The sequence below is a fragment of the Maniola hyperantus genome, chromosome 21 (assembly GCF_902806685.2).
Source record: "Maniola hyperantus chromosome 21, iAphHyp1.2, whole genome shotgun sequence".
Classification (NCBI taxonomy): domain Eukaryota; kingdom Metazoa; phylum Arthropoda; class Insecta; order Lepidoptera; family Nymphalidae; genus Maniola; species Maniola hyperantus.
The window spans coordinates 1,603,683-1,630,723 of record NC_048556.1 but is presented as its reverse complement, the minus strand read 5'-3'; the positions used below and the strand labels follow the sequence as shown (position 1 = coordinate 1,630,723).

Below are 27,041 nucleotides of genomic sequence, written 5' to 3'. Positions count from 1 at the left end.
ACAACGTTTACAACGTTTACAACAGTTTACAAATTGTGAAAAACCAAATTAAATTTTAATTTCGCGAGCAGCCCCGTGTCTTGGGCCTTAAGATATACCTACTTCGACGACCTCTCTGGCGCAGTGGTGAGTGCTGTGGTCTTAATAGTGGGAGGTCCCGGGTTCGATTCCTGGCAGGGGTTTGGAATTTTATCATTTCTAAATTTCTGGTCTGGTCTGGTGGGAGGCTTCGGCCGTGGCTAGTTACCACCCTACCGGCAAAGCCGTGCCGCGAAGCGATTTAGCGTTCCGGTACGATGCCGTGTAGAAACCAAAGGGGTATGGGTATAATAAAAACTGCCATACCCCATCCAGGTTAGCCCGCTATCATCTTAGACTGCATCATCACTTACCACCAGGTGAGATTGCAGTCAAGGGCTAACTTGTATCTGAATAAAAAAAAAACTTAAGCTGAGTCAATTATGATTTATAAGTTAGTCATGGTCTTGTCATTGTTAGTAATGCTTTAACAATTTTATAACATTGCGGAATATATGTATACATATATCCGATGTGTAATATGTTTTCTTCATATAAAGTGTCGTTACTGGTAATTTCATTTATGGCTAAATATGTTTAGATGCTTATCAGAATGATTGTGTTGTTTTTCTATTTGTTTCATTTACTTGTAAACGTCTCTGCAATTAGCGCATTAGTTGATTAGTTATATTGTATTGTACTTCAAGCTCTATCATCATCATCATCATCATCATCGACCGATAGACGTCCACTGCTGGACCTGGCCTCTTGTAGGGACTTCCACATGCCACGGTCTTGCGCCGCCTGAATCCAACGGCTTCCTGAGACTTGTCTGATGTCCGTCCACCTAGTGGAGGGTCTTCCAACGCTGCGTCTTCCTCAGTGCTTGAAGATCAAAGTTATCGAACAGTGCGTGTTGCCAGTGATGACATGGATCCTAGACATGGTCGCTAACTATGGGCCTCATAAGAAAGCTCAGAGTCACTCAACGGGCGATGGAGAGAGCTATGCTTGGAGTTTCTTCACGTGATCAAATAGAAATGAGGAGATCCGTAGAACTAGAGTAACCGACATAGCTCAACGGGTGGTGAAGCTGAAGTGGCAATGGGCAGGGCACATAGTTCAGAAAACCGATATATGTTGGGGTCCCAAAGTGCTGGAATGGCGACTTCGCAGCTTCGTTTACTAAAAATTAATTTGAATTAGTATGAGCCTTTCGCTGAATTAACTTCATGTTTATCAATATAGTCCTATTAAAATTCTATTTCCCCTAAACGAGCCTTAAATAGCCAATTATCGAGTTGATTACAATAGTTTTATGTATGTTCTTATAGATAAGTGTTTAAATATTCAAATTTTATGTCGAATACCGCCGCGTTCACCTCACATTCACAATACTTTGCAATTCAAAGTGTTTCAATCAAATGCAAGCGTTATACAACTTATTTAATTAAAGCTAAAACTGTAAGATAACGGGTTATGAGACCACCCATTCGTAAGAGTTGAAATTAAAAGGTTTTTCTTTATACAGAACTAGATGATGCCCGTGACTTCGTCCGCGTAGTTTTAGATTTTCAACAATCCCATGGGAACTCATCATCTCATGTTTGTTGGTTTGTCCTTCAATCACGTCGCAACGGTGCAACGGATTGACTTGATTTTTTGCATGAGTATAGATAAAGACCTGGAGAGTGTCATAAGCTACTTTTTATCTCGGAAAAATCAAAGAGTTCTCGCGGGATTTTTAAAAACCTAATTCCACGCGGACGACGTCAGCGAGTCAGCTAGTAATATTATACTTTCTCGGATTGATAATTCAAAGTATATGGATGTACTTAGTTATTGTACTGTCAGTATTCGTCTATTTTAAAAGTAATCTTTTTTGCACTAAGTATATTATCATTGTCATTGATATGCGATACGATAAGGCCAATGTTATCATTTCCTTTGTCCATAATAATAATCGTTGACCCCTTTTCATACTTTCTTTGATTCCCATCATTATTTATTCCATTAAGGGTTCTTTGAACAAGCTACGTCCGCTTAAATTAACTAGGTATATTCCCTTCAGAATTTTCAAACACTACATCTACTGTAGATTCAAAAAATGCCGTTTATTTTTATTATTTTGCCAAACAATGATTCTCTATCTGTTGTATTTTTTTTAAATTCACTGTAGACAAGTTAACGCTTGCCCACAATTACACCTGATGGAAAGTGATGATCAGGCCTAAAATGGGACGCGTTTACCCAGAAGATGCCTATGCACGCTTGTTTTAAAGATACCCGGGTTGTTATTGGTAGGAAGCACATATCGTGGAAGAGTATTCCAAACCTTAGCCATGCGTATGAGGAATGATGACGCAAAACGTTTCGTGCGTGTAGATGGAATGTCGACGACATAAGGATGGAAACTCGGTTGACGTTTTGCGGTTCGGTGTTTTTTTTTTTTTTTTTACTCGGATACAAGTTAGCCCTTGACTGCATTCTCACCTGGTGGTAAGTGATGATGCAGTCTAAGATGATAGCGGACTAACATGGAAGGGGTATGCCAGTTTTTATTAAACCCATACCCCTTTGGTTTCTACACGGCATCGTACCGGAACGCTAAATCGCTTGGCGGCACGGCTTTGCTGGTAGGGTGGTAACTAGCCACGGCCGAAGCCTCCCACCAGACCAGACCAGAAATTTAGAAATTATAAAATTCCAAGACCACAGCGCTCACCACTGCGCCAGGGAGGTCGTCAGATAAAAGGGTCGTCAGGTAAAATAGTGAAAGGGGAAAAGATCGAAAAGTTCCTAAGCACACTCTCCGAAATATATCCTATAAAAAACCGATAACCCAGCGACCTTGCGGCGGTGATCAAGACTTTGTATAATCAAATATTAAGTTTATCTGATTATTTAGTGTAATATTCCGAAACCTAACTAATGTCTCAAAAATAAAACCTAACATTTTAGCGTTTAAACTACCGTGAGTGATTTCTATTATAAATACTATCTGTCCCGGCTTTACTCACGTGTGTAGTCGACGTTAACCCGACTAGTTTCGAACCCATACGGGGTCCTTTTTCAAGGGAGTCCGTCCGCGCACGCGCCGCGGTTTTGACTGCGGGACGCACGTGAGGTAGAGGCAGTTGTGACTCCCTTGAAAAAGGACCCCGTATGGGTTCGAAACTAGTCGGGCTAAGGTCGACTACACACGTGAGTAAAGCCGGGACAGATAGTATTTATAATGAAAACCTAACATGTGAACAGGTTTTGAACGGTATTCAATTAAATAAATAAATAAATAAATAATTTATTTCAAATAACTTGAGTTTACAGTAGCTGTAGGAGGTTGGAGCCTTCTTTTAGGAGTAGGCGAACTACTCCTGTGTCAGAAGACACCGCTCTTCCTTAACAATATTTTCATCAGCGATATCAAGCAAACGTGTGTCAATTCAAACTATATCACAGACGAAGAATCCTATTCTACAAGTTGCTTATGAATTAAGAGTGATTTTACGCGTGAGTGGAGTTTGTAAACACATGAGCAATAATATAGGTACCAGTAGATACAACAAATCAAACACTACGTACTTCCGTTTCTACTTGACAGAGAAAGTAATGATGACTTGAAGCTTTTTGGACTTTTACTAATAGCTTTGGAAGTATGAAAAACCGGCCAAGTGCGAGTCGGGCTCGCGCACCGAGAGTTCCGTACTACAGTTGTATTTTTTCGACATTTTGCACGATAGCTAATTCAAAAACTATGATGCACAAAAATAAATAAAAATCTGTTTTAGAATGCACAGGTAAAGCTCTTTCATATGATACCCCACTTGACTTAGTTCGAAAATTAAAATTACTAATTATTAGTTCTCATGAACTAATAATTCGTATTCTCAATGTTCGAAATAAAAACAAATTAAATTGTGGTCATCCACAATTTAATTTTTTTTTGTGTGATGTGACCCTATATTCACGGTTTTCAGATTTTCCCCCTTATGTCTGCTATAAGACCTACCTACCTGCCAAATTTCATGATTCTAAGTCAGCGAGACGTACCCTGTAGGTTTCTTGACAGACCGACTGACAGAACTCTAGACAGACAGAAAGACACACAACAAAGTGATCCTATAAAGGATTCCGTTTTTCCTTTTGAGGTACGGAACCCTAAAAACGTGTATTGTTTATCTTATCATGGGGAATGTCAATTTTCAGCTTCATCTTATTAAGGTCAAGATCAAATTGTATGAATACGACCCATATTACGCCGTCCAAATGCTAATGGGTTGACCCATGACCTTGTTAGCTCCTGCTAACTTCTCTCTCCAACTCAAGGTCATACTATTAGCAATTGGATGACCTGACATTACATTTATTTTGATCTTGACGTTTAACATAAGCGAAATAGATTTTGGCTAGGTCTTCCAGAATTTCTTCTTTTAATTAAGGGCTTTCAGTCTTTCGCTGTTTGCTCATTAACTTGAACTCGAATGCGCTGAAACTCTATGAATAATTTAATGCTGCTTCTGGACTGTGAGAATTTCGCGGAATTTGTTATAAAAACTTGTTTGGTTAACTTACTTAATTGATATTACGTGTTACTTAGCCATCATAGAAGTAACTCGTGTATTGTGTATTCATTAATTGTGTATTTTGTAGTTTAATTAAACTCATCATCATCATCATCATAGCCATCATAGAAGTAACTCGTGTATTGTGTATTCATTAATTGTGTATTTTGTAGTTTAATTAAACTCATCATCATCATCATCATGATCAACCCATCGCCGGCTCACTGAAGTGCACGGGTATCCTCTCAGAGTGAAAAGGGTTTGGCCATAGTCTACCACGCTGGCCATGTGCGGATTGGTAGACTTCACACACCTTTGAGAAAATTTTGTTGAAAGGCATGCAGGTTTCCTCACGATGTTTTCCTTCACCGTTAAATCAAGTGATATTTTAATTACTTAAAACGCACATAACTCCGAAAAGTTTGAGGTGCGTGCCCGGGATCGAACCCCTGACCTCCGATTAGAAGGTGGACGTTCTTACCACTGGGCTATCACAGCTACATTAATTTAATTAATAATTAAACTACTTAATGTTAAATAGATGGCTTTAATTTAAATCACATATAAGAGATCATCTAGTGTCCTCCATAATTATGAGCTAGGTGATTTTGAATGTTGTAAATTTGTGATTTTTCTTGTTTCCTTTGGCGCTTGAATACAATCACTGACTGATGAGGAAGAGCAGGGACCCTGAGACACCGGTTTTTCATTAACTTACTTTAAGGTTAAAAAATACATTTTTTTTATCACAAAAGGTAAACATACAGCATATTCAAAAAACTAAAGCTAATTCAAGAGACTATTAGATAAGCCAGTAAAGTTTTCACCGTTAAGTTAGTATACATTTTCTAAGGTTCATTTTTATTTAACTAATGTCTGTAGACTGAAAGTTATGGTGCAGTCTATATTGGAATGCTCTAGAAACGATCGGTAGTGTAGATATAAAACGACGACGAGACTTATCGTTCACTATCAATCTTTACAGGTAGAAGAACGAAAACGCGCAATATGGGAGGCGTCGATCTCCCGTCGAGAGGCGCTGTTGCAGCGCGAACGCGATCGAACCGAGCGGCTCGAGCGAGCACGAGCCGCTCGTTCGTCACCACGGCCTGCGTTCGCGTTCGGCTCGTCGACACCTCGTCTGCTCGAACCAGTAGACTCGGCTGGATTCTTTTGGGCCGCGCGCAGGTATGGAATCACCTTATTTAGTACCTCCTAAGTTTAGCGAGTGTTTTTTTTGTAATACAATAGAACACTGCTAGTTTTTATTTGGAGTACCTTAGTCTTGCTCCCAAAATTTTAATCATATTTTCTTCCATGATTTTTTCCCACGAAATTTTGTTTATTTAATAATTTCTTTGAGACTAAGAGCGGTTACGCACTCATCCGATCCGAGTTCGTTAAAATACGGATATAAAGAACCCGGAACGAATTCGGATATTGCTTACACACTAATCCGATCTCTGATCCAAATTCAAGCTATTCAGTGGACTTCTTTGACATATCTACGCGACGTCATACGTCAGATTGGAATCCGAGGTACATTCGAGATACTCTCACGAATGACGGAGAGAACTCTGATTACGGAAATCGGATGTAGTGCGTAAGTTCCATGACTACTTTGGAACGTATTTTCACGGATTCGGATCGGATGCAGCGCGTAAAGTTTTTTTAAATTTTGTTACGTTTTTGTTACTTTTTGTTTTAAATATACGAATACGATACTGCTAGCTTTTATTTGGACTAATTTTGTTCCCAAAATTTTTATCGTATTTTCTACCACGGTTTTTTTAAAAGAAATAATTATTTTGACCATCTGCTTTCATTGAGATTTAAATTTTTGTTTATTTGCTTTTTTATAAGCTTTTAAGACCTTATGGTTAAGTAACTTTTTTTTTTTGATAATATTGTATGTTCCAATATGTAAGGGTGTCGGTTTATTCACTAGTGGATAACATTTTTTTTGCACTAATTTTATTTTTTTGTTTTCCCATCCCCAGTACCAACCCCATAGATCAGATGAACTTTTTTGAATCACTGTAAGCAGTTTCAAAGTTTTTTTGTTTTTGTAATGTTCTGTTATTTTATTAATTATACTAATTTGTAGATCCTTAGCTGTATTTTGTAGTTTTGCTTAATTTTATTTTTCACTAATCGCAAGAAGACTTTTTGATAATTAATTTTTCCTTTTCTTTTAGATTATTGTGTTTGTAAATTGCATGGTCTTGACAAAAATGCATGTATTTACACAACTTTTTTATTTTTGTTAGATCTTTTTGTAAATAATGTAATAATTGTAATAGTTTGGTTTAAAAAGTAGGTAATTAAACCTAGTTGTTTGTAGGTTACTACTTCTCATCAAAATAATCAAAACTCTTTTAGCGTTTAAACTGTCGTGAGTGATTTCCATTATAAATATTGAAGAATCCGACTGTAGGTCCGACGTGTTTAGTCGGCGTAAGCCCGACTATTTTCGAATTTGGATGGGTTCGAAACTAGTCGGGCTTACGTCGACTAAACACGTGAGTACAGCCGGATTTATAGTGTTTATAATCAAAACTTTTCCAAATTGAAAGGTGTTGCGAAGTGTTTCGATTTTTTCGATGTAGGTATATGTATTTACAAACCTTTTTGCTTTAGTTAAAAAATGACTCGCGAGATCAAAAGATACTCAAGATATAATAATAATATAGAACAGTAAATAGAAACGTCAAATAGATCCACTTTGTAAGTGCCCATTTGCTTACTTTGCACTTCTCTTGAGAAGGTGCCTACTGAAGTTTATTGCTATCTTCTCTTATTTAAATTTAGCTCTTCCTGCCTTGGACATAAGGTTCATATTCAAATGAATACGAAATATAGTGAGGTTTGCATTCCGTTTTCCGGATGGAGTCTTACTCAGAGTAATTCATAACAGAGTAATGAATTCAAAGAATGGTTAATAAAAAAACATTAAAAAAATTGGATTGAAGAGATGAGGACCACTTTATCGCACGTGTTTGAAATCTTACCAAAAGTAATAATTATAAGTATTTTTAACAATTAACTAAATAGGTAATGTAAGTATTTAGACTATAAATATTATTACCTTAGACCTAATAAGAACCTAACAAGGTCCAATAACGAACCAGAGCGACTTGATTACAATGCGACAAGGCTAGTTCACTTTAATAGTATTTTAAATTTTCAAAGTAAGATAACTATACCAAGTGGGATATCATATGAAAGGGCTTTGCCTGTACATTCTAAAACAGATTTTTATGCATCATTGTTTTAGATTTATCGTAGGTACAAAATGGCGGAAAAAATACTCGAGTATGGATTCCTCGGTGCGCGAGTCTGACTCGCACTTGGCCGAACAATTTTCGGTTGGTAGTCCCGATAATCGCGAATCCGTATAACCGAGGGCCGGATAATCGAGTTTCTACTGTACTTGTAAAAGTTTAATTGAATAAAAAAATATTTTTATTCTATTCAATTCGATAGGGTCGGCGATGTGTTCAGATGAGGAAATAAACGCAAGCAACCTCTACACGAAATTTCATTAGACTGTAAAGTCACAGGATATTATATACGCACTAGAACATGGCATACCCAATGCATTTACTAGCTGTGAATCTAATTAATACGACCCACATTCGCGGCTAATGCAGAAATAGGCACAACTGATAGACCTATAGAGTAGGTGTAGACTTGACACTTGCTTGCGCACTGTCTTAACGGTTTTACCTAGATTATGATGAAAGTCGTCAAATTTTATTTTGTCTTAATAAAAAAAAGGTCTATGTTTTCTGTGATAATAGAGACATATTTTTATTTATTTATTCAGATACAAGTTAGCCCTTGACTGCAATCTCACCTGGTGGTAAGTGATGATGCAGTCATAGATGATAGCGGGCTAACCTGGAAGGGGTATGGCAGTTTTTATTAAACCCATACCCCTTTGGTTTCTACACGGCATCGTACCGGAACGCTAAATCGCTTGGCGGCACGGCTTTGCCGGACAGACATTTTTAATAGAGACATGCATCTATAAATGCGTAAATAGGACATATCCATACTAATATTATAAATGCGAAAGTTTGTCTGTCTGCTAGCATTTCACGGCCCACTCGTTCAACCGATTTTGACAAAATTTAGTACAGAGATACCTTTCATGTCGGGGGGACATAGGATACTTTTTATCCCGGAAAATCAAAGAGTTCACATTGAATTTAAAGCAACCTAACTTCATGTGGATGAAGTCGCGGGCATCAACTAGTCTCTATATATAAAAATGAATCGCTAAATGTGTTGCTGATCGCAAATCTCGGGAACAGCTGAACCGATTTCGCTTATTCGTTTTTTATAATATTCCTTGAAGTACAAGGATGGTTCTTACGGAGAGAAAAATTTAAAAAAGTTGAATCGACTGTTAGGCGGTACGAAGTTCGCCGGGGCAGCTAGTAGATTATAGATAGACTATCTATCTGTCTTTATGTTTTGTAATCACCTTTCAAATCCGTGTGTATACAACTTACATCATATTTTGAAGAGTTGCATCTTTATGTTACGTTCAAAATATTACGAGCTTGTACATTATTGCATACATTTTCATTGATCAACGGCTGGACCGATTTTGACTGGCAGAGATAGCTTAATCCTGGAGACGGATGTAGCTGTAGGATACTTTTTATCCCAGAATTAGAGTTCCCATGGCTATTGTTAGGAACCTAAATCCACGCAGATGAAGACGTTAGCATCAGCTAGTAGGCACCTAGTCTTTACAGAAGTAAATTATTAAGTTTGTCACTTTCGGTCTAAGGAATACATACCTAGGTACATAAATTTTCCGTCCATAAATAATATTATCGATCCTTACTATCTAATCTCTTTCTAGAATACTTACCTATATGTATAAAAACCGGTCAAGTGCGAGTCTGACTCACACACGAAGGGTTCCGTACTTTTATGTAGAACACTGAAAATTGATGATAGACTTCTTCGCCATCTACCTTATATGTGATTTAGTAAATTAATTTTTGGTGAACACATTTTGTTTTTTTTGTGTGATATAACCACAAATTCAGGTTTTTCCTTTACTTGTGCTATACGACCTACCTGCCTGCCAAATTTCATGATTCTATAGGTCAACGGGAAGTACCTACTCTATAGGTTTTCTTGGCAGACACGATGGACAGACAGACAACAAAGTGATTCTATAATGGTTCCTTTTTTCTTTTGAGGTACGGAACCCTAAACAATATCACAATGACGTTGCACCTATCTGATTAAGTGATATTATATGTATCTAATTTAAATCTTTAGATATATACATAAACTCGTCATACTATGATAGCCTAGGTCGGTCTCGTATTCGGAGTATGCTAAAATCCGTAAACCGTGAATTTGTGCTTACGTCACAAAAAAAAAATTGTTATTTTTTATACGATGGCACGGAACCCTTCGAGTGCGAGTTCGATTCACATTTGACCGGTTTTTATTTAGTATGGATTGATAAACTAAAAACCGGCCGCACCCAGGGTTCCGTACTACAGCTTCAGTCGTGCTTTTTCGACTTTTTGCACGCTAAATCAAAAACTATTATGCATAAAATGATACCCCACTTGGTATAGTTATCTTACGTTAAAATTTTAAAATAATTATTTTATTTGTTAATAAATACCTACATTTTCATTGGTTTCCGGATTTTTCCTTTTACGTGTGCTATACGGCCTACCTACTTGCCAGATTTCATGATTCTAGGTCATCGGAAAGCACCCTATAGGTAGGTTTTCTTGACAGACAGATAGACAACAAAGGGTTCCTTTTAGGGTTCCGTACCTTAAAAGGAAAAACGGAACTCTTATAGGATCACTTTGTTGTCTGTCTGTCTGTCAAGAAACCTACAGGGTACTTCCCGTTGACCTAGAATCATGAAATTTGGCAGGTAGGTCTTATAGCAGACATTAGGGGAAAAATCTTAAAACCGTGAATAATTTGTGGATGTACACACAAAAAAAAAATTGTGGTCATGGACTAATAATTAGTATTTTAAGTTTTCGAAGTAAGATAACTATAATATCAAGTGGGGTATCATATGAAAGGTCTTTACTTGTACATTCTAAAACAGATTTATATTTATTTTTATGCGTCATAGTTTTTGAATTATCTTGCAAAATGTCGAAAAAATACGACTGTAGTACGGAACCATCGTTGCGCGAGCCTGACTCGCACTTGGTCGGTTTTTTTTATTTTTCTTTTGAGGTATGGAACCCTAAAAATTAAAAATAAAAGCGTGCAAGGTCAGCGAACTGCAAAGTCTCGGTACACTTAGTAATACCCAAAATGGCGCCATTGTCAACATAAAACAATGGGATTAATTCAACGCGGCCAATTTTACAATAAGCTTTCGTCATACCCACCGTTTTGCATAAGCGAGAGAGTTGCAACTTCAGTTTTTTATTTGGCCGTGAATCCGGGTTTTTGCCGAACCAAATACGGCCAAAACTAAACAAATTCTGTGACATTTAAGAAACATAGGTTATGTTTATTGGGTCTAATTAAAAGCCATCAAAAAATCTACCCCAAGAGTTTACTATTAAGTAAACCTTAAAAGACCATAAACTGCCATGTTAACGTATGTAATACCAAAACATATTATAAGCTGTGATAGGCGATAGCCTAGAGTTTAGGACGTCCGCCTTCTAATCGGAGGTCGGGGGTTCGATCCCGGGCATGCACCTCTAACATTTTCGGAGTTATGTACGTTTTAATTACTTAAATATCACTTGCTTTAGCGATGAAGGAAGACATCGTGAAGAAACCAGCATGCCAGAAAGTTTTCCATAATGTTCTCAAAGGTGTGTGAAGTCTACCAATCCGCACATGACCAGCGTGGTAGACTATGGTCAGAACCCTTCTCACTTTGAGAGGAGACTCGTGTTTTGTAGTGAGCCGGTGATACGTTGATCATGACGATGATGATGATGATTTTACTTGTCATAAGACATTTTATTTGTCATAAGTACAGCAAGATTGCCTTGTCAATTATATTCTAGTATCGTACAGATTATACTGTATTAAAATAATGGTACCGATTCTGATCACAACTAAATATTAGAGTATTCACATCCCTTCCTACCTAATGTAATATGAAAAGGACAGACACGATTTGACAGTTTAAAACTTAATTTAGAATTGTCAAACCTCGTGACTTTAGCTGCCAGTTGCGAGTCTATTGTTTTTTAATAGTACGCACTAAAATTTCGCTCTTCGCACTTTTTTAGCAATTTGAAAAAGAAAGATGCAGAAACTTTAAATTTAGTTTAGCGAAAACAAGAGAATCGACGCCAAAGTGTAGAAATTGATTGAGTTGTTGTGCCGTTCTTTCCTAACCAAGTAATCTAATAGTTGACTTTGCTTTGTATATTATCTCACACACACATGAATAATTTATCTTTTTTAATACATCAGTTTCTAGATTTTATCTTTATTTATCTATCGCCTATCGTCATAACCCAAAATAATTATTATCGAATTGACTTTTGCCTCAGATATTATGTTAAGTAGAAAAGTCATAAAGCAAAATAAGAAAAAAAGAGATATTATGTCGGCAGTGCAAAATAACTCTCAGTACCTGTTCCAGTTTCTCTTTGATGATTTTTCTATTCTATAACAATTTTAAATTTTTATTCAAAAAATTGCAGGTATATTTCGTGTATCTGCAGCTTTTTTTGGAATTGATTGATTTTGAAATCGAAATGTAATAAAAAAATCAATCTCCCATATTTAAGGGTTAACAACAATGTCCAGCCAATGCAATCCAGTAAAATTTATAGTTCAGTAGCTACTTTAAACGATTGTACTGTTTGTCGCACCAGACCTTTTTTTTTTTTTTTTTTTTTTTTTTCTTTATTTATTTAGGGGCTTTTATATTTAAATACCTTATTAATATTCTTTTCCTTATCTACTTTCCTACAAAAGCCTGTATATTACTGACATTAAAACTATTTCGGGCATGCAACCTGCCAGTGTGATATAATTACTAACTGTAACTCCAAAAAGTTAATATAATAAATAACAATATAATAAATAGCGATTTATTATGAATTTCAGGGCGGCATCAACAACGAATGTGATGTTCGCGTCTGCGCCGCTCACGAGACGCGCGTCCGCACTCCAGCTCGACTCGTCCGACACTGATAATAAAGGTACTTGTTTCATCCCCACTCTCCTTTTTATATTCTCTACTTCGTTCTTATGAGGGTATGTTTTGGCAAAGTACTGAGGAAGCTCGTGTGAAAAAGCCAATTGAAAATATGTTTTGACATAAAACTTGCTATAGAAGTGGGTAAACTAATATCTTTCCATAGAACATAAAATAGAAGAAGATAACCAGTGAACTACAAAACATAGAAATATTACGTATGCTCCATTATAATGTAATAAAATGTCTACCGTCTTGGGCGGTGCATATAATTATTTTACTCTACCGCACGCTCCTACAAATCTTCGTAACTGTCTCTTTACGACCATTAAAAGCGACACTGTTGCATGATACACAGTAGGTACTAACCAATCATGAGCCTGTTTTGAAATACGCTATTTTATTTGGTTGGAGTAACGTGTTTAACCTGAGTTTGTGGCCCCTATTTTAGAATGTTAAATTGTTAGAAACGAGGTTTCTATGCTTTGTCGTTCTCTGGAGATAAAGACATTTTTACCAGCAAGAGAATTTTAATCTATTTTGTTAGAAAAACAAGTATTTTTGTCAAAACATACATCTGAACTACGTTAGTCTATGTAACGTTACTCTTTCTTACTCTATCTCTATTTTTGTGTCCGTGAAACTTATAGTCATGATTTATGTAAACACGCGCTTTGGGGCTTTAAGCTAGCTTTACCTTAGATAGATATCACTACTGCATTGGTAGGCACCACTGTTTTTTTTGCTTCAAAAGATTTAATATAAAGGTATGATTCCGAACCACACTGCAAGCAGCAGTGCTGCCGCAACAGTGCTGTCGCGGCACTACTCGCCCCCTCTATAAGGTTTGGTCAGCATTCCGCTACATTGCTGCCTAGCTCGGAATGTAATCTCATATAATAGAGATTGTATTGGGACCAGTAGTGCCGCGACAGCACTGTTGCGGCAGCACTGCTGCGTGCAGCGTGGTTTGGAATCATACCTTTAATATAACTAAGGTTATTAGCTATGCGTCGGCGGCGGTACGGCGCCTGAGCGGTGCCGCTGCGTCATCCTACAGAGAAATCACTTGTAGGTACCATTCACACGATGCTTTACGACGATTTTTGAAAATTCAACCTCTTAGGGGGGTAAAATAGGGGTTTGACATTTGTGTAGTCCACGCGGACAAAATCGCGGGAATAACCTAGTTGCAAATAATAATGTATTTCTATCTGGTTTTATGCTACCAAGGAATTATGTTCGCGAGTCTATGTAAGTAAATATTTGACCCACTCTGTCAATATGTGTACCAGAGATGAGTGAATGTGGCTACTACCTACTTGCCAAATATTTGGTTATGAAAAATTTATGAGTGGGTAGCGTAGTTTTAATTAATAATCTCTATAATTAATTTTAAGACTAGGTATTTTAAAAGGTGCTAATGATAATTTAATGATAGAATTCAAGGAGCGCAAGTATGGTATGGTATTGATGGTACGAAGTAAATGGATTACCAAAGGGCCAACAAACGTTGGCTTTCCAACGCCAAATACCTTTGTTGTCGGTCGTTGGACCGACGTGTAAGCACTATAACCTGAATTTCGAAGTTAAAAATAAGTACTTAGATAATTATTATGGTAAAAGAGAAATAGACTAAGAACTATTTAAGTTCAAAGCTTTCAATTTAGTACCATGTCATTAAGTATTGAATTGACCCAAAGTGTATTAGGGGCTAGGCACAGGGGCTAGCATTAAAAAGTCATATTTTTAATTGGAAAAATCAATCTAAAAGGTGAAAAGGAGACTGACTGACTGGCTGATCTATCAATGCACAGTTCAAACTAATGGACGGATCGGGCTGAAATTTGGCATGTAGATAGCTATTATGACGAAGACATCCGCTAAGAAACGATTTTTGAAAATTCAACTCCTAAGGGGGTAAAATAGGGGTTCGAAATTTGAGTAGTCCACGCGGATGAAGTCGCGGGCATAAGCTAGTTATTTAATAAAGCCTAAACGTAAAAACATGCTTAGAATATTGTTTGAAATAAACTGGCAAAATTAATTACACAAAGCTAGAATGTGGGAAAACACGTCGACCAGTTCGATTAGGTATTTATGTAGATAAGTATTTACCTATAAGTATTTGCAAAGAATACGGAATGGCTAACAGACATCTGTGCAATGCCAATGACAACCTTGTCTGTCATCTCACTAATATGGTAATACGTGATCGCAATTTTTTTTTTAAAGATCATTAGCCATGTTAAATGACTAATATTCCCCTTTCCTCTCCAACTAAGCGTCACGCTTGTGCTAGGAGTAGGTACGACAATAGTGCAACGGGCGGGGTTTGAACCGTCGACCTTTCGGTTTCACTACTTTACCGGTTGAGCTATTGAGGCAATCATTGCAATCATCTAGTATCATAGATAGTCTCAGATAAACATAAATGTAATATACATCGACATTTAGAAGGAGATAGCAGATTTGTAGAGCGTTGTCCCTGTCATTGAGACGGACAAAATGTCATATAGGTATGAGAGACAGAGACAATGCTCTACAAAGCCGAAATGTCATTCTAAAAGCCGATGTACATTACTTTCTGCCGCGTACTGTAATACTTTTTTTTTTAAATTCAGATACAACTTAGCCCTTGACTGCAATCTCACCTGGTGGTAAGTGATGATGCAGTGTACGATGGAAGCGAGCTAACCTGGAAGGGGGATGGCAGTTTTAATTAAGCCCATGCCCCTTTGTTTTTTACACGGCATCGTACCGGAATGCAAAATTTTTTGGCGACACGGCTTTTCCAGTAGGGTGGTAATTGGCCACGGCCGAAGCCTCCTATTAGACCAGAATTCCAAACCCCTGCCAGGAATCGAACTCGGGACCTCCCATTAATAAGACCACTGTGCTTACCACTGCGCCAGGGAGTAACTGCGCAACTTGCGAGTATATCAATAGATAGGTATCCGATAAGAGGTAGGGGCTTAATAAGAACTTACATATCCCTTTCAACTCTGCCCGCTGCCATGTTAGATCTAATCAAGGGCTAATTTGTAAAGGAATTAAAAAATAAGGTAGTGTGTCCGATTGGTAGGTCTAGGTAGGTAGGTACTGTATGAATGGCTGACCGCAAAAACATTTTATTCCGTTAAAGAATTTTTTGAATACAAGGAATAAAATATTATACAATTTATACTTATGTAGTAATAATAATAGTAATCTTAAGGTAATTTAATTAGAGTTGACTTGATGTGATTATATTATATTAACTATTTTTTAATTTTATTATTTCTTGGTTAATATATTACAGGTAGATAATTATTATGTGACATGTGATATTATATTATATTATGTGATATATGTGACTGTTGAACATTATAATTCTAAAAAAAAAAGTTAAAAAAAATAGCTTATTAATAATAGATAATAAGAAAATAAATTTTGCATGCCCACTGTATGGCGGATTGTAGCTGTAAATAAACCACTGTAACACCATCATTGTACCTGCAATCGTGCAAATAAATGATTTGATTTGATTTGATTTGATTTGATTTGACAAGTTGGGTAGTTGGGTATGGCTGTATGCTCATGGAGCTCGTCCGTCGCTTACAGACGAACCCGACCGCTCGCCGCAGCCCCTCTGGTCGTCAGTGGCTCGGCGCCGCACCGACCTGGTGCCCACTCTCCCAGCCCCACGCGCGCCAGGTAGGGCCTACTCCATGACGCGCCTCGACCGCCTAGCCCCGCGCCCTCTGCGGGAAGCCTCGCCCTCGCTGCATCACCTCCACAGGACCCGTACGTATACTCGAGCCTGCACGGGTGTGGAATCAGCACGGGTTGTTAACGCTTATTAGATATCGCTATAATGGATAAGGAAGATTTCATACGATTTATGACATTTGTTAAGTATAAAATGTATATCGCGATACCCGAGTTCGATCCCGACGAAATCATATTAGACTCTAATTAATATTTTGTAATTTGTTCTATAAAATAGTGAAGTTTGAAGGTCACGGTCGGCCATTACGATTGACGACATGACCGATCAGCTGTACAACGCAACAAGACGTTCTGTGTACCTACGGAAATAATGCGTGTGTGACGCAATAATTGTGTTAGTTTTGGATATTTTACGATTTATAGAAATCTTTATTAATTTGCGATTAGCAAATAATGTATCTGCATCAAATTCCAGAAGGGGTGAGTTGCACAGTTATTAATATCAGGTGAGGCATCACTTTAGCCTTTATAGTGGTTTTTAAATGTTGATTTCTCGATTGTCGTAGCCTCACGGGACAAATCTAGCGAAAAACCGCTCGGTGCGTTTCTGGTCTAATAGTTATTTTAATAGCCGCTTGGAGGCGCTGGTTTTCTTAGATTTACAGTACATATTTATTTCGGATAAAAATTTGCCATTTTGTTTATTGTTAACTGTTAATAAAAATGAAATTTCAAAATAGTTTTTTAGCTATTTAAAAAAAAATTGATAAATCAAACTTAGTTTACAGCAACTTATGACATTAGTAAAAATTATTTTTGATAGCCTATTAGAAATACCTTAGAATTTATATAATGGCGCTGATTCTGCTGTCTTTCTCTAAACTAAATTTAGAGTATCTACATCTTTTTCCTTTTAATATTGCTAAAAAAGGACGGGACATGAATTTTACATTTAAAGACTCAAAATTTTAGTGCACGCTACAAAAACAATATGCTCGCGACTGGCAGCTAAAGTCAAGCGGTTTGACAGCTCTTAGTAAAATTTAAAACTGTCAAACTGTGTCTGTCCTTTTCATATTACATTAGTGGATGCATGTGAATACTCTTAAATTTAGGTGTACTCAGAATCAGTACCATTATTCGTTTTAATTACTTTGATATCCATTAGAAATGTCTTACAATTTATATAGTGTTTGTGTGATTTTAGCCGTGTGATTACTTAAATATGTGATTATAAACCGATAGTATAATATAGTTAGGGTGAGATCTATAGAGCGCACTCTGACTTAGCTTAGACTTAAGACAGAGTTAAAACGAGAGGGAGCTATATCTCTCATATAAATCTGTCTCGTTTTAACTCGATCTTATGTCTGAGCAAAGTCAAAGTGCGCTCTATAGATTTCAGCATTAGTATATCCGTGCTGGTTCTATACGCAGGAATTAAGCGCTTTGGAGTTGGGCTTGCAACGCGTCTCAGCGCCTGGACGGGATAACTCGGTCGCTTTGCTTTCTACGAGCTTATTTCACTTGTATGGGACTTTACATTCGAAACCAGTTCTTCTGGTTTCTTCTTTATTTTATGATTCTTCTTCTAAAATTATATGAAGGTATCTTCTATAAAAGTGCATTCCAAATTAGAATGTACTTACATGTAGATTTTGTCATTGGAATTTAACTAATTTTATAGGACTTTCTAATTTTAAATTTCTTGGATATTTTTTTCTTATAATTTCTTAAATATATGTCTTAATTTAGTATTTGCAACGAATCCATATTATTAGATACATGTGAAGTATATTTAAATTTAAAAAAAAAGTTCCTAGCTTTGCAAAAAAAATACAATACCCAATTTGTGAGCTTTTGCTAAAAAGTTTGGTCCCTTCTCGTTCATAATAATACTATTAAAATAATGTAATACTTATTTGTTTGGCTTAGTAAAATAATAATTGTTTTAACATGTTTTGTGTCTAAATATTCGAATTTGTTTGTGTTGCTAAAGTGTTGATTTTTTATATACAGTGTGTTCTAAAATCAACAGAGACACGCGTAAGATACTTATTAGTGTCTTGGTTTACCATACAGCCTTTTTAAAATAACATTAATACTGAAATTGTGATTTAATTTCTATAGCCAAGATTCCTCATAATAGTATGTCTTTATTAAAGGCACAAGTAAAACCTCCAATAATTACGTGTAAATTAAGTCTTCTGTCGAAATAGGTTTCAACTACTTTGCTGTTTTCTAAATTTCGAAGGGTTCTTATTATTGGTCAACTTTTGGGTTTAACGTCTACATCACGCGCAAATGGTATCGTAAACTTCTTCACATAATATGGGATAACAGGTAACCTTTACCTCTCTATCTGCAGCATGTTACAAAATGGGTGTCTACCATAAACAGTATTCACAAAATGGCAATTAAATTAAAGAACGATCATACAATATACTCACGAGGGACTTTGATAGGTGTTTTGTAAAACTAGTCGGACATGAACCGACCTTTTAGATTTGTTATTAAATGCTTTATAGTATATACTAACTAATCGTTATATGTAATTTCATTTTATGTAAAAATTACAGGTTTTTCAATTAAACACTTGATATTGTTTGTTACCTTTTGCTAGAAAGTTAATAATTACATTTTGTAACATCCTGTATGTCTATAAAATCTCTCCATCACTCTGGTGAAGGCATTCTTCGCACAAGGTAAGGTTCTACTAAATATTTACTTACCTATTTGTTATACGTAAATAATAAGTTTTCATATCTCATCTTCATATTGATATCTCATTACTAATTAATATATATTTTGTGAATTTTTTTATCTGTTGATAACGAAATGTTTCATTATTTAGAAGTTATTGCGTATTTTATCATGAATCTCCTATGTACTTCATTTTTATGATTTGACTACGTCAATTTGGATGAAACTTTTGTTTCTTCACAAAAATCGTCGCACAAGCAATATGCACGCTAATCACCTTAAATCACGTTCATCACCTTAAATCACGTTAATTTATAACACGCTTAGTTATTATCACATCTATTGCCGTTTTTTAGTGTGAAATGATCTCCTAAGAAAATGCCAATGTAAAGATTAATTTTTCGTTCACTATCATTGTACATTATACATTGCGTTTCTACCAACATCTTTGTCTTTCATTTCCTCATATTATGTACATAATTACAAACTAAACTGTCAATGTACAGCGACCATATTGGGCCCGGTTCCCGTTCAAGCAATGTCACGGCGACGGGTGTCATGGCCGAAGTGCTTCATTATCATATTCATTTCTCACTCACTAACATCATAACTTATCATTTGTACATTATACATTGAGTATTTAACGCGATGTAAGGCCTTTCCTGTCAACATAATTTCATACAAAACCGTCAATGTACAGAGACAAGATCGGGCGAGACTTATTAGTTCGCTCCCGGCCCGGCAGTGCGATGCGGCCACAGTGCTCTAATATCACATTCATTTCTCACTCACTAACATCATAACTTATCATTTGTACATTATACATTGCGTCTTTAACACGAAGTTTGCTTTTCCTCTCCACATAATTTCATACAAAACCGTCAATGTACAGAGACAAGATCGGGCGAGACAACACCCGGCTCCCGGCCGGGCAGTGCGATGTCCAACGCGACGGGCGTAGTACGGAGAGCTTCATCCGCACCCCGCAAGCCGCGGCCCGCCTCTATAGCCGGTACGGGTGTTAACACGCCGCGAGGTAAATTGGACTTTGTTACGTAGGCAGTTGAGTTGGGTTTGCGATGACACGTACGTAGCAGCACTAGTCGCTAATGTGTGTGATATATTTTGATAGTAATATGCACTTTGTTTTTGATATAACTGTTAGTCCAAATGACTAGACAAAAATATTTTTTTGAATAAAGAAAGTAGTAAGTAATTTTACTTAAGTATGTATGTACTTCTATTTTTAAAAATGGCAATTGAATTATAATAATCAAGCCATTCGTTTTGATTTTGGATTAGGTTTTTGACATTTTGTTTCTCGGAAAATAAGGAACGTCTGGTGGCAGTGGGATTTTGGACCACACTAATTTGTACGTAAAAAAACGAAAAATCTACTTTTGTAACCAAATTATATTTGAGTTATACTCAAATTATAATATTTCTTTCTCTTACAAAGTTTATATCACAATGCAGATTTCTATGAGGTGCGACCGAAGATTATCTAAAAGTGCTAATTTGTCTGCATCCTCTGTTTTTATTTTTATTGGACCACCAATAGAATCATACAAAAAAAATTACATTATTCAAATCCTAGGTGCTAAGTTATAGGCAGCCCATCAGCATGCTTTAGACAGATAAGTATTTTTTTTGTTTTTATTGTTTATTAACTAATTCAATTTTGTGTGCTCTCTTGTTGTATGTATGTAATAATATGAATGAAAGCTTTGTTTGTCGATGTTTGCGAAATGCTGCTTTCAATGTTGTAGTTTTTAAGTATTCTAATATAAAAAACTACATATTATAATTTTTTTAAATACATACTAAATACTTACTTAAATATTTTGTATCTTCAAATCATCCATACGACTGAAGTGAAACTTCTTTGGGTTTAGTTGTCCTGTATTAGTTAGTAAGGTGCGCGGACCCCTGACTAGATGGACAGACGACTTCAAACGAGTTGCAGGGAGCCACTGGATTCATGAATGATCTATGTCACCTATACCCCGTTCATTAGCATCGTTCAACGCGCTTTTGGACAATAATGCTCAATGGGACCCATTTAATGATGGGTCTATAATACTGGTTCGGGAGTTACTGAAGTACGCTGAGAGCATTACATGAATATGTCATTCAATGTTCTCAGCGTACATATTCAAAATCCTTAGATTTTTTATCGTTTTGTATTTTATGTCTTTTTTCTTTTACCTTTATTTGTATTTACATTTATTATTAATTATCTAGTTAGTGTAAGTGGCACTGCCGTTCTAATAAGATATAAAAAATAAAAATAAAAAATAATAATAATGAAGTCCTACAAGAGATATACGTCCACTGCTGGATATCGGTAGGTATATCTGTATAATATCCTTTATACTGGCTGTACCGGATATCGGATATCGGTTGACGACGATAATTTTCTGTCACTGTCTTTCTGCACAGTATCTGCGTGAACGTGTTTTCGCATTTCAGTCTTCAAAAATATTGAATCGAACTATACGTGGATCCATTGCTCCCGTGGCCGGTTCAGTCTCACAGATTTTTTCCTGTCTAAAGAAGTTTCACTTCATAAAAAGTTTTCAACTTTACTTATAGTAAAACGTATAAAACAACGAACAGTACCCGTAGTACAAGATTTTACGTCTCACCAAACCAAACCAAATTCGAGAGTCGAAATACTACCGCGTTACAGTAAACTGGATCTTATATGCCTTGTTTTAAAGCTCAAGTTTGTCTACACTTCTACAGCCAGCGCTCCAAGCGGAAACATTGCGAAATTAAAATCAGTGGCATTGAATATTTGACTTCAATTCAAGGCTGTTTAGGTCCATTTTACTGTAACGCGGAAGTATTTCGACTCTCGAATTTGGTTTCGTTTGGTGAGACGTAAAATCTTGTACTACGGGTACAGGTCCGGACACAGGCGCCAACAGTGTGGCCACAACGCCTTCTGTGTCCCGCGACGCGACCACTGTGGTCATTCGGCCGGCCACCACGCCGCGCCGCCCCAGGCCAATGTCGCTGCACGCCTCGTCCAAACCAGGTCAGTCTATACACAGGACGGGTTATCCGTTTATTCCCCCTAAAAATCCCCCCTAGGGTAGATACTTGGAAACGTAAGTTCATCTATTCCCCCCCTGACGGGAATTCACTTCTGATGAATAATCACGTAATAATCCGAGTTTTTACCAGAATTAGAGCGATCACGCATTCATCCGATCTGAGTCCGTGAAAATAAGTTCCTTTTTGTTTTACGAAATTTTGTATGGTAATTTATGACATAATTTCGTAAATATTTTTATATCAGTATTTTCACGGATTCGAATCAAATGAATGCGTGATCGCTGTTACAGCGCAACAGTAAAGATAATCATAAGTACATTTAAAAAAAAGAGAAAAAACATATTTTTTTTACCTTTAGGGCGTTTGTGCACTCATCCGTATTCGGTCCGTATCCGTGATTCTTCGAAGTGACCGCCTTACAAATACGTACATTTGATTCGTTATTTTATAGATCCGTAAAATCACGGATGAGTCCACAAATGCCCTAATAAGGATATAATCTACACTAATATTATAAAGAGGAAAACTTTGTTTGTATGTTTGTTTGTTTGTACTGAATAGGCTCAAAAACTACTGGACCGATTTTAAAAATTCTTTCACCATTCGAAAGCTACATTATCCACGAGTAACATAGGCTATATTTTATTTTGGAAAAAAATAGGGTTCCGTAAGATATTTGGGTTTTTCGGACACAAGGTGTAAAAAATCAACCAGAAAAGTTACTTATTTTGCGTACGCTGCCTAAACTATAAAAGATAGAACCATAAAACACTAATATTATAAAGAGGAAAACTTTGTTTGTATGTTTGTTTGTTTGTACTGAATAGGCTCAAAAACTACTGGACCGATTTTAAAAATTCTTTCACCATTCGAAAGCTACATTATCCACGAGTAACATAGGCTATATTTTATTTTGGAAAAAAATAGGGTTCCGTAAGATATTTGGGTTTTTCGGACACAAGGTGTAAAAAATCAACCAGAAAAGTTACTTATTTTGCGTACGCTGCCTAAACTATAAAAGATAGAACCATAAAATGTTCTAATTAATTGTAGATCTTATAAATATCTACAAAAAAGTCCGCGACACACTATACCCATCTATGTCGAGTGAGGCACAGCAACCATTTTTTTATTTAAAAATCTTGAATTTTTTTTGGACTACATTTAAACGCGTTTATTTTACTCATGCTATTAATCCTTATCAAAATAAATGATTTCATCACTAAGAACAGTTTATGGAGATAATATTTGGTCTTTGAATGATTAAAATTGGACGTTTGGTTTTGAAGTTATGGCGAAATTAAAATATTACGATTTCTGCTGCACGGCCCGTTGTATATTATAGGGTAATCTTTAGAACTACTGAACCGATTTTAAAAATTCTTTCACCAGTAGAAAGCTACATTATTCCTGAGTGACATAGGCTATACGGGATCTTTAAAAACCTAAATCTACGCGGGCGAAGCCGCGGGGATCAGCTAGTATCTCTATATTGTGGTATCGGTCCCGCAGCAATGATCTGGTGATGTTCAAGCAGATTTGGAGCATGTCAGCATCAGACAATGGTTTCTGGACCAGGGTTAGACATTCATTTTTTTTTAAAGAATATTAGCCATGTTAAATGACTAATATTCCCCTTTCCTCTCCAACTAAGCGTCAGGCTTGTGCTAGGAGTAGGTACGACAATAGTGCAACGGGCGGGGTTTAAACCGTCGACCTTTCGGTTTTCAGTCCACTCCTTTACCGATTGAGCTATTGAGGCTCTATTGATTTAAATGTTTAATTTTCGCTTGTTACATTTGCAGCAACGCCCGTCGCTCCCGGCGAAGGCAAGCCGCCGCTCCACAGAAAGCCAAAGCCATCCAAAGATCACGATAAGGTAAGTTTTTATTATTTGTAGGGTAGTTTGTAATAATACAGATCCGATTTTTCGGCCACGATATATTTTATAGTCTACTAGCTTATGCTCGCGACTTCGTCCGCGTGGACTACACAAATTTCAAACCCCTATTTCACCCCCTTAGGAGTTGAATTTTCAAAAATCCTTGCTTAGCGGATGCCTACGTCATAATATCTATCTGCATACCAAATTTCAGCCCGATCCGTCCAGTAGTTTGAGCTGTGCGTTGATAGATCAGTCAGTCAGTCAGTCAGTCAGTCACCTTTTTCTATATATTTAGACTAGCTTATGCTCGCGACTTCGTCCGCGTGGACTACAAAATTTCAAAACCCTATTTCACCCCCTTAGGAGTTGAATTTTCAAAAATCCTTTCTTAGCGGATGCCTACGTCATAATAGCTATCTGCATGCCAAATTTCAGCCCGATCCGTCCAGTAGTTTGAGCTGTGCGTTGATAGATCAGTCAGTCAGTCAGTCAGTCAGTCACCTTTTTCTATATATTTAGACTAGCTTATGCTCGCGACTTCGTCCGCGTGGACTACAAAATTTCAAAACCCTATTTCACCCCCTTAGGAGTTGAATTTTCAAAAATCCTTTCTTAGCGGATGCCTACGTCATAATAGCTATCTGCATGCCAAATTTCAGCCCGATCCGTCCAGTAGTTTGAGCTGTGCGTTGATAGATCAGTCAGTCAGTCAGTCAGTCATTCAGTCAGTCAGTCAGTCAGTCAGTCAGTCACCTTTTCCTTTTATATATATAGATTTCACCGAAGCTTAGTCATTTACGCAAGATATGTTATAGTGCACGAATGTGTGCGCGAAAACAGGTGCATATTTTAGAGTTCTGTATCCGAAGGGTGCCAACGAGACCCAATTACGCCTCAGCTGTCCGTCTGTCTGTCTGTCAGCGGGCTGCAACTCGTCATCCGTAATAGGTAGAGAAATTTTCATAGAATGTTTATTTCTGTTGCCGTTATTACAACAAATCATAAACATTTAAAATTGGCTGCCATAAAAGTAAAATATAAAAGTAAAAAGTTTTTTTTTTTCTTGTACGATGGTACGGAACCCTTCGTGTGCAAGACCAACTCCACTTGACCAGTTTTTATTATTCCCTCACTCTTCTTTTATCCCTTACGACTCTTATAAAAAACCCGCCAATTGGGAGACAGACTCGCGCATCGAGGGTTCCGTATTAGACGTATTTTTCCGACATTTTGCACGATAAATAAAACTATTTTATGCATAAAAATAAATAAAAATCCGTTACGATTCAAACTTAAATGCGTCTGCGTGAAGTTATCTTGCGCAGGTACACTCGAGAACAACATCACTTAACTACCTCAGCTTAAGCAAGCGTAAACATCTCAACTCGACTGTACAAACAAACAGGACATGTATAGAAAGAGAGAGACGCATCAAGGAACTGGCGGGAATGTAGGAGCGAGACGTGCGCTGTTACCCTCCCCGCTACCTCCCCGACCTCGGACACCCAAAGTGTGTGTTCTGCGCAACGTCGTGCGCATACTTCAGGGGCGCATTTACGTTTGAATCCTACTGTATAAGTAAAGCCCTTTCATGTGATACCTACCCCACTTTGTATAGTTATCTAACTTTCCAAATTGAAAATACTGATATTTGTTCATGAACACATTTCATGATTCTAGGTCAACGGGAAGTACCCTATAGGTTTACGTGACAGACACGACGGACAGAAACCCTTATGGATCTTATAAGGGTTCCTTTTTTCCTTTTGAGGTACGGAACCCTAAAAATAGGCTACTTGACAATTTTTTTAAGTTGGTCTTAAATGGTTAATATTTGTCCTATTATATCAAAAAAATTAACACTATATTTTTTTGCGCCCTAAAAACCGTAAAACTTTAATTTAAAAAAATATTTTTCTTAGACAGGTGAAAACACTGTCGGCCATGTTTGGCCGATAGATTATCTGTGCTCTGACGTCATGCATTTGTAAACAACAGTATAACCAATATTTTTTTAAATTAAAGTTTTACGGTTTTTAGGGCGCAAAAAAATATAGTGTTAATTTTTTTGATATAATAGGACAAATATTAACCATTTAAGACCAACTTAAAAAAATTGTCAAGTAGCCTATTAGTGTGTTCGAAGTTTAATACTGTGTCGTTGGTCCCCCAGTCTCGCGGCAAGTCTCTGTCGGCGTCGCCGGGCCGCACGCTGTCGCCTTCGCCCGCCGCGACCAAGGACCCCAGTGTCGACAAGGAGATTCCGAAGGTAATGCTGTTCACGGACAGACCGCTGCATACCGCCAGAGGGAACTAGAGTGAGGGAACTCTCGGTTTGGTCCTGAATCGACGATATGTCAAATATTAGGCTATGGTGACGTGAAATCAAAGAAATATAGGGCTACCTACGTTAAATGTACTAAAATTTTACGAGTGACGTCGAGGCCTCTCGACGTTTTAGTAATCGAAACTAATCCATACTTCCATACTAGTAATATTACAAATGCGAAAGTGTGTCTGTCTGTCTGTCTGCTAGCCTTTCACGGCTCATCCGTTCAACCGATTTTGACGAAATTTGGTACAGAGATAGCTTGCATACCGGGGAAGGACATAGGCTACCTTTTATCCCGGAAAACCAAAAGAGTTCCCACGGGATTATAAAAAACCTAAATCCACGCGTACGAAATCGCGGGCATCCTCTAGTTTCATATATTTTTATATTTTCAGAGCGTGCCACAACCAGTGCTAGATAAGAATCAAGTTAACGAAGTGAACGCCATCGAGGTGACGCAAAAGCTAGAGGCCTTGCGAATCGAGGACCGACAGGTGAAAATACTTTTACGGAACCCTACAAATGTATAAAGAAGATGTTAATTTCAGTTTAAAAATTTTACTTACTCAAGGCTGCGTG

At 37.1% G+C, this 27,041-nt stretch overlaps 1 protein-coding gene across 10 annotated transcripts in view; it reads left to right on the top strand.

Annotated features, from left to right (window-relative positions):
- The window catches only part of LOC117992427 (ensconsin-like), a 69,593-nt gene that overhangs the window by 28,844 nt on the left and 13,708 nt on the right, over window positions 1-27,041 (top strand). For 2 of the 10 annotated variants that reach the window (XM_069505884.1, XM_069505888.1), the window contains 10 exons: window positions 5,566-5,768; window positions 6,581-6,619; window positions 12,678-12,772; window positions 14,002-14,022; window positions 16,372-16,554; window positions 20,075-20,218; window positions 22,094-22,225; window positions 24,051-24,124; window positions 26,304-26,399; window positions 26,858-26,956. In XM_069505884.1, the coding sequence (XP_069361985.1) occupies window positions 5,566-5,768; window positions 6,581-6,619; window positions 12,678-12,772; window positions 14,002-14,022; window positions 16,372-16,554; window positions 20,075-20,218; window positions 22,094-22,225; window positions 24,051-24,124; window positions 26,304-26,399; window positions 26,858-26,956 (1,086 nt within the window). The remainder of the gene's footprint in view (window positions 1-5,565; window positions 5,769-6,580; window positions 6,620-12,677; window positions 12,773-14,001; window positions 14,023-16,371; window positions 16,555-20,074; window positions 20,219-22,093; window positions 22,226-24,050; window positions 24,125-26,303; window positions 26,400-26,857; window positions 26,957-27,041) is intronic. The other 8 variants (XM_069505885.1, XM_069505890.1, XM_069505889.1 and 5 more) reach the window with 8 other exon arrangements.